Genomic DNA, 15,371 nt, shown 5'->3' with positions numbered 1-15,371 from the left:
ACAGGATTTGCATCTTCCTTCCCCTCCTGGCAGTTGGAAGAAGACAGAGAGTGAGGGGCCAAGAGAGAGTAAAGAAGCTTCCATAAAACATAAAATTCAAGAGTGGGCTCAGCTGTGGGGCTGAGGGATGCAAGCCTGCCATGTGCAGCTGTGCAGGTTGTGCACTGCACAAGGGCACCTCCCCCACCCCGAGCCCCCAAGGGATGAGGGTTGTGTCTGATCCAGGGGCAGGGGCACAAAGTTGAACTTAGACAAGCTCCTAGACTTACGGTTCCATCCACCACTCTGCTGACTGGCGAGACAAAGCCAGAGATCCTTTTTGTTTCAGAACCTGAAGACTCCCCCATACTAGCCTCCCGTCCTCTGCCTGAGACCCCTGGAGCTGTGGATAACACTTCAGTGCCCTGTGAGTCCCCTGATTGCTGAGTGGTGGGTTTTCTCTAAGCTGTCAACACCTAAGTCCACCTTCTCTGGCAGCTCCCAGAAAACTCTCCCACCAAGTGAGGGAGGGGCCCTCTCGCCAGGTCCTGGACCAGATCTCCCAAGCGGCTGCTACTCTTGGCCTGTTTTTGCTCAAGAACCGCTGTGGTTCCTTTCCTCCCCAGGGTCAAATCTCCATCAACCCCCAACATGGCCACCTGCACTCCAGCCAAGAGGCTGTGCTCTGGGCCCATAGCTGCCCGCCAGCACCCCTGCCTCAGCCTTCCTGGGTGCCCCTCTTCCCACAGGGTGTAGGCTGGTCCAGGGTGGAGAGGCCGCGCTCGCATTCATCCACAGGACCCATGTGTATTCAGCTAAGTGTGAGGTGGGAGGCTAGGGGGCCCCAGGGCACGGGGATGGGGTGGGGACGCAGAGGCCGCCGCCACCCGGGGCGTCCACCGCGGACCCTGCTGTAGTGCCCGAGCTGGGGTGACCCTTGAGCCTTAGCAGCACAGCTGACGAAAGAGCCTGCCCTCCCCCAGGGTCCCCGGAGAGCTGGTGCCTCCCCTGGGTCCCAATTTGCATGGCAGGAAGGGGCCTGGTGGGGAAGAGGCGGGGAGGAGACAGGCTGCAGCCTGGGCAGTTACACGTTTTCCCCCCAGGAGCCTCCGCTGTCACGGGCTTGGGGCAGGAGACGGAGGGGTGAGCATGGCGGGGCCGGCGCTGTGTCCCGGGCTCAGCAGCTGGTTGGTGCCTCTGCTGCTGCTCCTTTCAGGTACGGCCCGAGCCGAGAGGCCTGCTGGATCCGCTGTTTCCACTGGTTCTGTCTCCTGCTCTCTCGTCCTCCTCCTTCTGTCTCTCACACTTTTCTGCCTCCTGTCTCCCTCTGACAGCCCTGGGGACCGGGTCTGTGGGTATCAGCCATGCCGATGGCTCAGGGCTCCGCGGCCCCAGCCCCTCTCCCGCCCGGAGGGTGTCAGGCTGAGCTGGGCCTGAGGGGTTGGTGGCTCTAACCGCAGAAGAGCTAGGCCCAGGAGAGAGAAAGAAGAGTGTGGTTCACCCCCAGGCCGTGGAGGGCACTGCGTGGGGGGCGGGCAGTGGAGAGCTGCCCCCAAGCAGACCTGGGACAGGCATGTTCCAGAAGTGGTGCCCTGGTCTGGAAGGTGGTGGAGCCCTCCAGCTGTAACTTCCCTCCCGTCTCATCCAGGCACAGCTCAAGGTCAAGGGCAGAAGGGGGGCTGGGAGTCGGATCTTCTGGTGACCCCACCCCGCTCTAGTCTCTCCAGAGCAGGGCTGGGGGAGAGCTGAGGGATCTTGATGCTGATGTCCTGGGCGGGGAGGAAGTGGGTCTGGGAACGCAGGGGTGGGACAACCAAGTCCCAGTGACCGGCCCGCCCACTTCCTCCCACCCAGCAGGTGAGACGGTGCTGGAGGCCAAAACAGAGGCGCTCTACCGGAATCCCAAAGGTCAGCAACTTCCCCCGCCCATTCTGGGGACAAGTATGTCTGTGTCCAAAGCCGGTCACTGTCCTGTGTGCTGTCTCATGGTTGCCCTTGTGCCCTTGTGCCCCCTGGGTCTCCCCACCCAGGACTCCCATCCCCAGGCCTCCTTAGGGTCGGCCTCCCTCTGTAAGACCTGGCTCTGAAGTACCTCCAGTCCCCCCTCCTCCGCTGTCATCCTCATTAAACATCAGTGCTCCAGTCCCAGCGATCTGGGGCAGCGCCAAGCCCAGGGCTGGAGTGGGGGCCAGTTGGAACCCCACTGAGGACTCAGGCCCATTCTCCCTGGCTGGGGAGTTGGGCTTAGCCCCGGCAGGAGACCGTAACCTCAGGGACCCCGACAGGTCACAGGGGTTCCTAGGGGACCACTGACTGGGAACCAGGCAGGAGGGAGGCTTCTTGGAGCAGGTGGGCGGGGACATCATGGCAAACTGAAGAAAGAAGGCTTAGGAATAAAAAGAGGAGCAGGTCCACACGGAAGCGGGGAGGGAGGTGATGGAGGAGAGACGGCCAGGGGATTGATATGGGAGGCCTTGACTGCCAGGCTAAGGATTTGCGGGGTGCCCCTGAGGATTTCGGGCTGGTGTGGGTAGCCCAGGGCAGGGAGAGGTGAGAGCACCAGGCCAGGCTGGAGGCTGTGCTATGGGCCTTCTGGCCTCATGGGGTGAGGCTGGCATCGGGCTACTGTAATGGACATGGAAAGGAATCAGAAGGTTCCAGGCCCTTCTAAAGGAAAATCAGGCGGGAAGCGTGGGCCATCAGGAAGGGGCGGGGTCCGGCGGCTTGGCCTGTGGCTTCTCACGTGGCTCTGGCTCTCCCACACCTCTGCCTCATGTCTGACCCACATCCCGAGAAGCAAGGACAGACAAGGGGGCTGAGCCGGGGGTCAGTGCGGCCCAGGACGGGGGCCCACGGCCGAGGGCCTGAGTTCGGGCCGACGGTCAAGAGGAAGGAGCGGGATTTTAATCCCAGCCTTGGCGCCCACAGGAGGCTCGTGTTCCCAGATCTGGCAGCACCCACGTTTCGTGGCCAAGAAACGGGGCTCCATGGTGGAAATCAAGTGCCACCTGGAGGACTCCGGCAGCGTGAGCTGGCTCCGGAAGCAGGAGGCGGACTCAGAGGCCAAGCTACTCCTCCCCGAAAAGGGCCGCATCCTCCAGACCCACAACAGCAGCGAGGCCACGCTCGTCATCCAGGACGTCCAGTTCCCGGACAACGGCATCTACTTCTGCGAGGTGGAGTGCTCGCAGAGGCCCCCGAGGACAGAGCGCGGCTGTGGCACCGAGCTTCGGGTCATGGGTGCGTGCGGGGCCCGCCCCCCAGCCGGGGAGGAGAGCGGGTGTGCTCGTGGAGCCGTCCACACCCACCCCACCCCAGCCCGGACCAGTAGCGGGGCCGCAGTGTGGCGGTGACTGTGGCCCTCGAGCACCTGGGAGAGCCGCTGAGAAGCAGGTCCTGAGGGGCGCAGGCCTCACCGCCCCCGCCCCGCCTCCCCCAGGGTTCAGCACCTTGGCGCAGCTGAAGCGGCGGAACACGCTGAAAGATGGCATCATCATGATCCAGACCCTGCTCATCATCCTCTTCATCATCGTGCCCATCTTCCTGCTGCTGGACAAGGTGACCCTGGGGGCCGGGGAAGCAGCCACGGGGCAGGCCGGACACGGGCAGGGTCTCCATCTCCCCAGCCCCAGAGCCTGCCCATCGATTGACCGATTCAATCACTCCTTTATTCATCAGCTGTTCTCGCAGAGTGCGCCTCACCCCTGACCCCTGACCCCTGACCCCTAGCCCCTGACCCTTCACCCCGGGCCAATCTCCCCGGCCCTCCCCAGCCTGGCCCAGCAGTGGATGGGGTGGGGGAAGCTAACACTCTGCTCTCCGTCCCTCACCCGCCAGGATGACAGCAAGGCCGGGATGGAGGAAGATCACACCTATGAGGTAAGGAGTGGGGTGGACCCCGCAGCTCCCGGGGCCGTGGGGGGCAGGGGGGGCGCTCAGAGGCCCCATCTGTGTGCGCTCAGCGAGTGGCCAAGGCCTGAGCTCCGCTCCGTGTCCCCAGGGCCTGGACATTGACCAGACAGCCACTTACGAGGATATAGTGACGCTGCGGACAGGAGAGGTGAAGTGGTCGGTGGGTGAACACCCAGGCCAGGAGTGAGAGGCCGGCCCTCCCCAAGCCCCTGGGCGTAGCCCGCTGGGCCCTCACTGACTGCTTCAGAGCCGCCCGGCTCCCAGCCCATCCCCTTTACCCTGAACCCCCTGTCCGCCTCCAAAGCTGGCCCACCAGGTCCGCCTGCCCCTCCAGCCCTTGGTCCCCATCTCTTGCCAAAGGGACTGGAGCGGAAGGGCCACAGGGCAGTGATTTGGAGCAGGGAGTTCTCTGGGGCTAGACTGGACCCAGCCTTCTGGGGGTGCTATGCGGGGATCCATCCCCTATTCAGGACGGGGAAGGCAGAGACTTGCCTGGAACCTGCAAATGGACTCAGAACGGCCCGGTTTCCTGTAGAGCCTGGGAAGGGCCCTGGCCCACCCGCATGTGGCTGCAGCTGGGCCACCGAGAGCTTCATCCCTCTCCCATCCTCTCCTGCTCTCTCCTGCCCTCCCCCACGCCAGGGGGCTGCTGGCCTTGAGCCCTTTCTCCCACGGAATAAACAATGTGTCTTGAGAAATGACACACAGGCTTGTGACATCTGTGGTTATGGGGTGGATGAGAGTACCTGTTTGGGCGCAAATCTTTGGGCACCCATGGACCCATGGGGTGTGAGGAGGGACGGCTGCCATGGGGCTCAGAGCCCTCTCCAGGGCTCACTCACTGCTTCTCTCTGACGGCCCAGTTGGGACCTGTGGCCATGTCTCCCGTTCTTCCCCTGCTCTCTGACCCTAGTGGGGCCCTGAGCAGTGGAGAAGGGCTGAATGGACTGGCCCTTCTTCTCGGCGGGGATACCCTCACCCTGCCTTCCCTTCAGCCGACAAGCAGCACTTGAGTCCTGCTCTGTAGGGCAGAGGTCTTAGCCCTAGAAGAGTTTGCCCTCCCCCACCCACCCCAATCCTCTTGTCCTTTAAGGCCCTCCACCTACAGGAAGCCCTCCCAGAGTGCCCAGTCCCTGCCTAATCCCTGTTTGGACCCTGGCCTCTCCAGCTCTGGCGTAGCTACTACCTTGTGCTGCCCATACCGGCCTTGTTCTCGTTAAATTAGAAGCTCCCTGAGGGCAGGGTTTCCCCTGACTCCATCACACACCCCCTTGTCCCCTACCAAGCCTGGATATTTTTTTAAATTTGACCCAGAGCTATGCAAGAGAGATTCCTAAAGTGGGAAGCTCTGTGGTGGTGAAATCTGGGCATCCTTAGGTAACCCCTTCAGGCTTTCCCAGCACAAAATCAGAGGCAAAATGGTCCCCAACCTGCCAGCTGCGGGAGCGACAGAGAGCAGCTCAGGGCTGGGAGCTGAAGTGAAATTAACCTCTGTGTGCAGAGCCAGGCTGAGCTCCACTTCCTGTTGACCTTGGGGGGACCCCAGAACACCTCTTTGCCATGCATGCTCTGGATTCAGATGGGAGAAATCCCTGCCCTCAGGGAGCTGCCAGTTTAACTGGAGAACCAAGGCCAGCATGGGGGGACCAGTGAGAGCAGCTCCCCCTGGCATTCCAGGTGGGGCAGGTGGCCAAGGCCCCCAAGCCTGGGGTTTCAGGTCCATCTCTGCGTCGCTCAGCGGTGCCCACTCAGAACCAGGCAGGGCCAAGCCGGGGCGGGCCTCCTCCCTCCCTGGTGTCCGGGCTGCCAGAGGAAACTGGCTTGTTTTGGCATCTGTCTCCACTGAGCTGCAGCCCTTCCTCTCCTGCTGCTTTGCATAGTGGCGCTAATTCTGGCCTCGACCTCCACCAGGGACCCTGGGCAGCCGGCTGGGGGTGGGACAGAGCCTTCACTTCTCCCCCCCCACAGCAGGGTCTTCCCCCTGCTTGGGGCTGCCCTGAATCTGGGGAGGCCTTGGCTTTTTTGAAAGACAACTTAATATCTTTGAATAACTGAGTTTCTCTAATGCTTTGAAGTACTGTTGGCAGAGAATCATCTGAGCAGGGAGGCCTGCCTCGACCACCCGACACCCACCCCGCAAGGGCACTGCCTTCATGGTTACGATGTAGAAGCACTCCCTGGTCCGTTCTTCTGTCTTAGAGGCTTACACTACGGGTGTCCCCATGTCCAACTTATGGGTCCCTGGCCCCCAAAACTGATAGGCAGCGGAAACAAAGCTGGGTGATGCTGGTGGGGGGCGATGAACGTCTCAGATCTCGCTTGCTTTATCTACAAAACGGGAATCATAAATCTTATCCAAAGGAGCTGAACCAGATGCTGGTTTTTAGAAAATTACCCTACAGTAAAATTGACTTCGTTTTCTTTTCATGAATTTTAGATTTACAGCTTTGTATAACCACCACCACAACCAAGTTACAGAACGTGAGTCAGACTCTTTTGCTGGGTCCCCCAAATATTTATATATTGAGGATCTCTTAACTGCCAGTAAGATTTTCTTGAACACCTCCATATTCCTTTACATGAGCTTGTCCCACCGTGACCCTGGAAGCGGGACAGCTGCATCCCAACTTTAAAAATGTGGAAATTGAGGCCCAGGGAGATGATTACCATAATTGGCCAAAAGCCACACACAGATCTTCTGACTCCAAACTCAGCATTCTTTCTACTACATCACAGCTGCCTCCCTCGAAGGACCCTGAGCCAGAGCAGGAGGGGAGCCATAGGGAGAGAATCCTGGGGCAGCTCTGCCATCGCCCTTGTTCACAAGTCGCAAAGCCCTGAAGGCCCCACTCCTTCCTGATAGGCCAGGATATTGAGTCACTGGGCCATCCTTCCAGGAGTCCAGCTCTGGGCCCCTCTTCCTTTAGAATGCAGCCCCGAGGGCCCTCGGTGGGCACATGCCCTGCTGCCCACTGGGGGAATCCAGCCCTGTCCCCCGGGGCCTGGGGTAAGCACAGGCTGGTTCCTCCTCCGTTCTAGCTTGACTTCCGGCCCCCTGGCTGCAGGTGTTGCTAGGCCGGGGGTGCTCTGACCCAAGGGTTTGCGTGTTTTTCCAGCAGAATTGGAGATTAGAGAAAAACAAAACAAAACTCGGAAAGCTGCTGCTGTTTGGGTGTCACTGGACCCCCAGCAGGTGGGCAGCCGGCTCTTCTGCAAAGGGCCTCAAAGGCCATCCAGCCGGGGGACCAGGGACTCTGGTCCGCGCATGCTCTGCTCTCTGCAGGCAACCTCAGCAGCTGGATTCAGAGCCCACATCTGTGAAGTTTCTGGATTTGTATCTGCTCTCCAGGCTGCGCCTAGTTACGGTGCCCTCGGGAACTGCTATTGACTCAGGAACACACAAAACCCAAAACCAACAAACCTGCCACTTGGGGACACCTCAGCGGCCATCTCCCACTCCAAAGCCTTTACCTGGAAACTTAGGTGACTCCACAGAAAACAAAAATTAACAAAACTGAAACCCTGAATTCAGAGTGTAGTTTGTTTAAACACATTTAGACAGATCCTAATGCACAGATCAAATTAATTAAAAAAAAAAAAAGGCATCGTTCTCTCGGCCCTAAGAGCACTTTATCACATGGCAGGAGTGGGCGGGCCAGATGCCTCGTGAGGTCCTGTTTGGGGCTCGGGTTCTGCAGGTTGTGGGTCTGTGTGAACATCTGTGTGTGCTCACCCTCAGCATGTGCATGCTGCCCTGTCTCCTTTTTGCATTTAAATGTGTTCAGGTACGTATTGCTGTGCATGGCAAGATCCCGTATGTTCATTTTTTCTGTACTTGTTAGGTTAAATTCATTCTACTATGAGGAGAACATCAAGACAAGTCATGGCCTGTCTTGCCATTTCTGGCCGGGGGGCGGGGAATATTTGAGTTCTTTCCTTGGCACTGTCCTTGCATCCATTCAACCCACTTAGCAGATGCTTGGTGAGCTGCTAGGCCTGGGATGGTGCCAGCTGCCAGGTCCCCCCCACTCCCCAGAGCTATGCTCTCACCTCTGTATCTTAGCTATTTCTCTCATGGTAGTTTTCACAATGTGAAATTTCTGTATACATTCTATCGTTCTGTATTTATTTGTTTGCTGTTGTCTCTCCTGTAGACTGTAAACTCCAGCAGAGAAAAGATTGTGCCCTTTGTTCATGTACGTATAATGAACTGGTACAATACCTGGCACATGGAAGGTACAACAACTGCTTACTGAATCAGTTAATGCAGGAAAAAGAGAATGAGTGAATAAGTGAAGAGACGAAAGGCGTGAACCCAGCCTCAAAGGGCTTACATTCCCTTAAGGGGAATAAGATGTTCACAAACAACCACAGAATAAGGTAGGAGGCAGAAGTTATTTCCAGCTGACAGCACCAATCAGGAAAGCACCTCAGACTTCCCACAGCTGCTGGACACACCCCGGTATTATTATATTTCTTTTTCAATGGGCTTGTCTCCCTGGGGAATAAGCCCCCAAGTGGAAATTGCTTAGTAGGTCCCATGATGTAGATTGTTTTGCTCTTCTACAGTGTTCAGAGATCCTCACCTACTGTAAACAACATCCCCATCAACCCACAGGAGTGCCTGCCCCCATCCTGCCCCCCCACCCCAGAGCCCTCCAAGGCCCTTCCTCCATGCTTGAGCCCTCTGGCAAACTCAAGGGTCCGATGAGATAAAGGAAGTGAAAACGTGATGTACACTGAAATGTGCAACACAAATGTGAAGGATGATGTGGCTTGGTTCATTAAATCGGGCTCCATCGAGTTGTTTTTTTACTGCCTCTTTTCTTGGTGTCTGTGGACCTCACTCTGGGCTGAAGCTCCTTGCATTCAATTTCCCCCAAGCTTCATTGAACATCTTCTGAGTGGGGACTTGATCCGGCCCTGCTAGCTTTGCACTGAGGATAGTGCTTCCGCGCCCAGCGGCGCCACTGTCTCTCCTAGATGAAGCTTCTAAAGAGCTCGTTGTGGCGGGAAGACTGGGGCCTTGGGCTGCCGTCTTTTAGGAGCTGAGAGACACCTGGCAAACTACTTATCTCTTCGAGCCTGAATGTCCTTGTATGCATGCACCTCCCCCTCTCCGCATCACTCAATACAGTGCCTGGCACATGGCAGGCACTCAGAAATGTTGGTCTCCTTTTCCACCTCCCCCTGGAGAAGCCCTTGAGAATCCCCACATAATAGTTTCTAAAAACATTGACCCAATGAGCTGTGATCAACGCGGTCATCAGACTCATGCTGGAATCAAAGACAAAGTGGAGCATATCCTGGGGGCAATCCCAACCTCTGGCCTCAAGGAAAGCAGGACAGAGCTAGAGGTGGGAAGCATGGACCTCAAGTGACCAGGGGAGAATGGAAAGAGCTGCCCCCAGTCCCTCTGTGGCTCTCCCTAAGGCAATCATGACTCTAAACAAGGAGATGGCCCCCAGCCGCGTGGACTTGAACCTCAGAAGTGCTCCTGAAGCCTGAAAGAGGCCACTTTCGGATCAAGAGTAGATCTTTGAATTTCCACAATAGGTACGGAGAACCCCAGAGATGGTCAAATCTGAAAATACGAAGGGCTTCCAAACACACTGAAATTCATGGATTCCAAGCTAATGGAGGATTCATCCCGAACCCTTTGAGGATGACCCCGGAGATGCGGATCACAGCCTCTCCTCACTGGCCACCGCGCAGAGGCCATTGTGGAGCAGCCTCTGAATCTGGAGAAGCCAAGGGTCTGGCCCCAGGTCGTGCCCCAAGAAGGGGTGAGTGACTCCCTAGCAAAAACACGAAATCCCAAGTCTAATTCAAAGTTTATCTTTTACTAGCAATGAATTATGTATGTGTCTCCATCACTAAAGACCCTGAAAAAGACCTTTTCTAGACTAGAGAGAAGGGTCACCAGTATCCACCCCCCACCCTGCAGTTCTTCCCTCTTTGGGTCCGATGGCTGCCACCGTGGTCACCTTTAATAACGGTGTATCCCGGGGGTCCCCAGAATCCTGTGGGCCAACCGGAAGTGGGTTGGTGAGAGGAGACTCTCCCCTGCTCTGGCTGGTCCCACCTGTTCTTGGCAGTAACCTGCCTGGCAGGGAGCCTCAGCCACACCTCACCTGTGCCCACCTTGTGTGGCTCTCGAGTGGTCCCCAAGTCGGGCTCCTGTACCCTCAGTCCTAGGGGAGGCCTGAGCTTCTCCTGTGGTCCACAGTTCACATACTAGTCCCCCCAGTATTAGCTAGAAGTCTGTCACGAGAGGTTCCACTTCAGTGTCCCTTCCCCCAGGTGACCTAGAAGGAAGAAGTGGCGGAGGACACAGGAGGCTGTGTGGGGCTTAGAGACCCTCCTCCACTTCCTGCCCGGCTCCTCCCCTTTGGTGGCTCTGGAAGGAGAGGAAAGGGGTGTCCTCACCTTTCCTGTGGCCCCATTTTCCTCAGAGCCTGTTTCTTTAATGACACTCCCTTCTAGTCCTCCTATGGTCATGCCTGGGGACAATTCCCACAGGTCCCAGTGCCCTCCGTAGCAGAAAAAGAATCAGGGGCACGGTCGGGCGATGGTTCAGGAGCGATGAGAGAAAAGAGAGCTCTATCTTCTGGTCTTAAAGGGGGAGATGGCAAGGCACAAGCACTCAGGTTCTGGACCATGGGGGTGTGACTTTTCAGCATTGGTTGGCAACACTATAACCAACCACCTCTAGAAAATTTTGCTCATTCGTTCGTTTGTTTCCCCACAGGGTCAAGTGCTAAATGTTCTTAGACTCAAGGGATGGAAGGTTTAAACGGAGGGCAATATGTTCTTTCCTGCTCTTATCTTGGGGGACTATTTGACGCTGGTGACCTCCAGATGCTGAAATAGCCCCAACTCTGGGCACCAGGAGGTGGCAAGCCTGCAGCCCTAGCCTTCCTGACCCTGGCCTAGCCCTGCTATGTGGTCTCCGCCATGCACCCCATGTCTCTGGGCCAGTCTCACCTGGAAAATGACGGACAACAAGCTGACTCTTAAGGGAGGACAAAATGAGGCAAAGGGACTCTTGTGATTAGGGGCAGGACGCTTGTGATCAGAGGGATTTAAACGTTAAAAAACAGAGTGGTGCCCACCCAGTCCGCGTTGAAGAAAGGGCTTGGGGTGCTGCAACGTGGGAAGAGCAAGGATTTGGAGATCTGCTGCCTTGGCTGGGGTAGCTCATGTAAGTTAGGCTCTCTGAGCCTTGGTCTCCTCCTCTGTAAAATGGGGTGATAATACTTCCTTCACAAGATGGTCCTGAGGGTCTAATGTGAGGTTGCAGGGGCTTGCTCTTCACAACCTGATAAGCTCTATACAAATATTAAAAGGAGGAGAAGAAAGGCGGGGAGGAGACTGCAATGACTGGAGAGGGCATCTTTCTGTGTGCTGTGCCCAGAGCTCCTGGGCTGGGGGTGGGACTCAAGTCCTCAAGGGCTCTTCCAAATTTGAGATTCACTGACCGTGACAGGGCTATGGGAGGAAGCAGTTGTAAGCAGTGTCTGTTCCCGGGATCTCTGTGGCACAGCCAAGGAGCAGGGACAAGGCCTCAAGTTTTGGTCCTTTGCCCTATCCACCTGGGGGAGCCCCTATGCTCCGGCAAAGGGGAGGGCAATGTGTGAGGCTGGAGCCCTCTAGCGGTCAGGGTTAGCCCTGCATCCAGCTACCTCAGGCTGGATCAGGCGGCAGGAGGATAGTGATGGGGCAAAGGTGGAATCTGTGCCCAGGAACCCCAGAATCTATTGCTATCCTTGGCCCCCTTCTCCCAAACACACATTCTCTCTGGTGGATGGAGGGGAGCTGTTCAGGGAGGAGGAAAGAGGTAGAGAGTGAGGAAGCATCCACATAGCTCTCAGGGTACCTCCATCCTGACGTAGCCCCCCTTTAGGGGACCAGCTTGGGCCCTCCTCACCCTGGGGGACAACCCCGCAATGACACCCTGCCACAGTGCGCCTGGACTCGGGCTACTCCCTTCTGCTACCTCCCCCTTAAAAAGAGGACGGATTGGGTGGTCTCTCAAGCTGAGACTCTGTGCGTACAGCCCTCGGGACAGGTGACAGTGGAGAGGGGAAGATGACAAGCCTGGGGGACATGACCCCAGAGGAGGAGAGGTAACAGGATGAGTGGGTGGGGGTTCTAAATTATCCATTAGCCCAGGCCCGCCGGTGGCCCGTGCATAAATGTATGGAGAAAATAGGTGGGGGCAGAGGGAGAGAGAGAAGAGGCCAGGGTATAAAAACGGCCCACAAGGGACCAATTCCAGGACCCCAGGACCCAGCTCCCCAGACAGCTCAGGGTCCTGTGGACAGCTCACCAGCTGTAATGGCTGCAGGTAAGCACCCCTAAAATCCCCTCGGGCTCGGTGTGTACTGAAGGGTGATGGGAGGGCCCTGCAGAGGGACGGGGGCACTAACCTCGGGCTTTGGGGCTTCTGGATGTGAGCACAGATATCTACCCCCAGACACGTGACCAGGTTTGAAATGTTCTCATTCCCCGGGGGGGAGGGGCGGTGGAGGGCTGGCAGGGGAACCAGGCCTCTTGCTCTCTGGACCCCTCCCTCTCCGGCCCTCCTTGTCTCTCTCTAGGCCCTCGGACCTCCATGCTCCTGGCTTTCGCCCTGCTCTGCCTGCCCTGGACTCAGGAGGTGGGCGCCTTCCCAGCCATGCCCTTGTCCAGCCTGTTTGCCAACGCTGTGCTCCGGGCCCAGCACCTGCACCAACTGGCGGCTGACACCTACAAAGAGTTTGTAAGCTCCCCAGGGACGCGTACTAGTGGCGGGTGGCAGGAAGGGCTGAATCCGTGCCCCCTCCACGCAGTGGGAGGAAACTAAGGAGTTCAGAGGTATTTTATCCGAGTGAAGATGCTGTCATAAACGGAGGGGGGTTCCTAATAAAGCAGTGAGGAGAACCGCGCAGCAGCCTAGACCCGGGCGTGTGTTCCTTCTCCCAGGAGCGCGCCTACATCCCGGAGGGACAGAGATACTCCATCCAGAACACCCAGGCTGCCTTCTGCTTCTCGGAGACCATCCCGGCCCCCACAGGCAAGGACGAGGCCCAGCAGAGATCGGTGAGTGGCCACCGCGGACCGAGGAGCAGGGGCCTCCCTCATCCTAAGAAGGCTGCCCCTTCTCTCAGCATCGGGCCTTGGGCTGTCTTCTCCCCGAGGAGGTGCAGGGTGGTGGCTGGTGGCGGAAGGTGACGGATGGCGGAGGGAGGCCCGCGGCTGCCCCCCTCCCCCGCCCCCGCCACCGACCTCGCGGCGCCCACCGCCCACCACCCACCCATCTGGCCGCAGGACGTGGAGCTGCTCCGCTTCTCGCTGCTGCTCATCCAGTCGTGGCTCGGGCCCGTGCAGTTCCTCAGCAGGGTCTTCACCAACAGCCTGGTGTTTGGCACCTCGGACCGCGTCTATGAGAAGCTGAAGGACCTGGAGGAGGGCATCCAGGCCCTGATGCGGGTGGGGATGGCGTAGTGGGTCCCCCAGGCTGGGCCCACGCCCGCCCTCTCCTGGCTTAGCCGAGGGATGGGGGGCTCCCGTGGGCTGGGGGAGAGAGGTGCCTGCTCTCTCTGTGGCAGTCCAGCCTTGACCCCGGAGAAATCTTTTCCCCGTTTCCCCTTGTGAGTCCTCCCTCCACACCCTTCTCCAAGCCTGGAGGGGAGGGTGGCAACTGGAGGGGACGGGAGGCAGCCGCTCCCAAGGGCTCCCTGTCTGTCTCTCCCTCCCTTTTGCAGGAGCTGGAAGATGGCAGCCCCCGGGCTGGGCAGATCCTCAAGCAGACCTACGACAAATTTGACACAAACATGCGCAGTGATGACGCGCTGCTCAAGAATTACGGGCTGCTCTCCTGCTTCAAGAAGGACCTGCACAAGGCTGAGACGTACCTGCGGGTCATGAAGTGTCGCCGCTTCGTGGAGAGCAGCTGTGCCTTCTAGTTGCCGGGCATCTCTGTTACCCCTCCCCAGTGCCTCCCCGGACCCTGGAAAGTGCCACTCCAGTGCCCACCGTCCTTTCCTAATAAAATGAGGTTGCATCACATTGTCTGAGTAGGTGTCACTCTGTTATGGGATGGAGCGGGGCAGTACAGCAAGGGGAGGGTTGGGAAGACAAACTGCAGGGATCCTCTGGGCCCTATGGGAACCCAGATGCTGAACGATAATTGACCCAGGTCTTCCTGGGCTAGAAAGAAGCAGACACATCCCCTTCTCTCTGTGACACACCCAGTCCATTCCCCAGGTCCGTAGTCCCAGTTTGCTGGGGACTCATAGGTCAGGACCACTCCCCTCACCCCACCCCCAAAGTACTTGGAGGCGTTTCTCTCTCCCCCACCAGAACCACAAGACCAAACCTAGCCCCCAAGGGTGGGAAGAAATAAAAGCAAGACAGGCTATTAAGTACGGAAGTCCAGAAAACGCCTCCAACATGTGAGGAAATCATAGAACTACCTTTGTGCAGAAATTTTAAGGTGAATACACGTTCAGCCCAACCACCCTTGGGAAATGGGAACAATGCAAAAATGGCTTTGGGACAAACAGAACCAGAATGTTTGGGATCTGAATTGGGGCAAGGGACGTGGAAGAGAGACTCTAAATTGAGGGTTGCAAATTCAGCGCCAACAGGTGCCAGGTAGGTACATACATAAGTAATAAGGGCTGCATGTAAAGGGGGCAATAGCAACTAGCTCTCAGCCTGCTTGTGAGGGATACAGCACAGAGGGGTGAGGGCCAGAGCAACCTAAAGAACTCAGGCCCCAGCTAAGGATGGGGCCCATCGGCCTTGCCAAGACTGCAGGAGTAGTGCTGCCAGACCTTCCGATTCTTCGAGACAGACAGGACATCCAGACTTTCATGTAAAATCTCATGTTTAAACATTGGCAACTAGTTCTTATTGAAAACACTTTAAGGGCAAAAGTTAACCCAAACACATGTGGTCTTCAAGCTGTCAGTGGACAATTTGTTCTTAGAGGAGTGGATTGGGATAACTTGGTATAAGGGAAAGAGTCAGAAAGACTTGGACTTGAACTTATGTTCGGGAAGAAATTACTTAACCTCCCTGAGACCCAGTTTCCTCACCGATAAAATGGAGATAATAGTGTATTGCCTTACAAGGCGTATGTGAGGATTAGATGAAATCAGGTTTCTGAAGTGATTGACACAGTACAACACTCAAGAAGTTGCAGCTGGTTTTGCAGTGAATTGTGGGATGCTCTGTGTTTTCCAAGGGAATGTTTAAGTACTTGTTATTGAATCACATTCTGTTTTCCTAATGGCACCTCAGATGTTTCTTTCTTTTTTATTTCCAAATGAACTTAAAAGGGCAGCTTTAGAGTTAAGTTTTTAGTCACCCAAGCACCTTGGCTAAGTAACTAGTGATCTGTAAATTAATAGTTAGATGCTCAAAGTAACTCTATCATCCAAACATGATTTTACAAAGTCAATAATTCTTTCACAATGCAAATAATCAAT

The 15,371-nt window shown here is 56.7% G+C and overlaps 2 protein-coding genes across 3 annotated transcripts; both read left to right on the top strand.

The window, feature by feature from the left end:
- Positions 1 to 1,067: 1,067 nt before the first annotated feature.
- On the top strand, positions 1,068 to 4,592 carry CD79B (CD79b molecule). 2 transcript variants are annotated; one of them, XM_033846886.2, is made up of 6 exons: positions 1,068 to 1,195; positions 1,837 to 1,887; positions 2,908 to 3,219; positions 3,419 to 3,537; positions 3,817 to 3,858; positions 3,980 to 4,592. In XM_033846886.2, the coding sequence occupies exons 1-6, from the start codon at positions 1,129 to 1,131 to the stop codon at positions 4,076 to 4,078; spliced, it is 690 nt and encodes a 229-aa protein (XP_033702777.1). In that variant the 5' UTR covers positions 1,068 to 1,128; the 3' UTR covers positions 4,079 to 4,592. The 2 variants fall into 2 exon arrangements, with proteins under 2 accessions (XP_033702777.1, XP_033702776.1); XM_033846885.2 differs by having other exon boundaries at positions 1,072 to 1,195; positions 1,834 to 1,887.
- A 4,357-nt stretch (positions 4,593 to 8,949) lies between these two features.
- On the top strand, positions 8,950 to 13,938 carry LOC117309564 (somatotropin). Its single transcript, XM_033847700.2, has 5 exons — positions 8,950 to 12,241; positions 12,495 to 12,655; positions 12,859 to 12,975; positions 13,204 to 13,365; positions 13,641 to 13,938. Exons 1-5 carry the CDS (start codon positions 12,094 to 12,096, stop codon positions 13,839 to 13,841), a joined length of 789 nt encoding a protein of 262 aa, XP_033703591.1. The 5' UTR covers positions 8,950 to 12,093; the 3' UTR covers positions 13,842 to 13,938.
- The last annotated feature ends 1,433 nt before the right edge of the window (positions 13,939 to 15,371 follow it).

This window comes from Tursiops truncatus, chromosome 20 (genome assembly GCF_011762595.2).
Source record: "Tursiops truncatus isolate mTurTru1 chromosome 20, mTurTru1.mat.Y, whole genome shotgun sequence".
In the NCBI taxonomy this organism is placed as follows: domain Eukaryota; kingdom Metazoa; phylum Chordata; class Mammalia; order Artiodactyla; family Delphinidae; genus Tursiops; species Tursiops truncatus.
The sequence above is the reverse complement of the archived record's forward strand: the minus strand, read 5'-3'. Positions and strand labels throughout refer to the sequence as shown.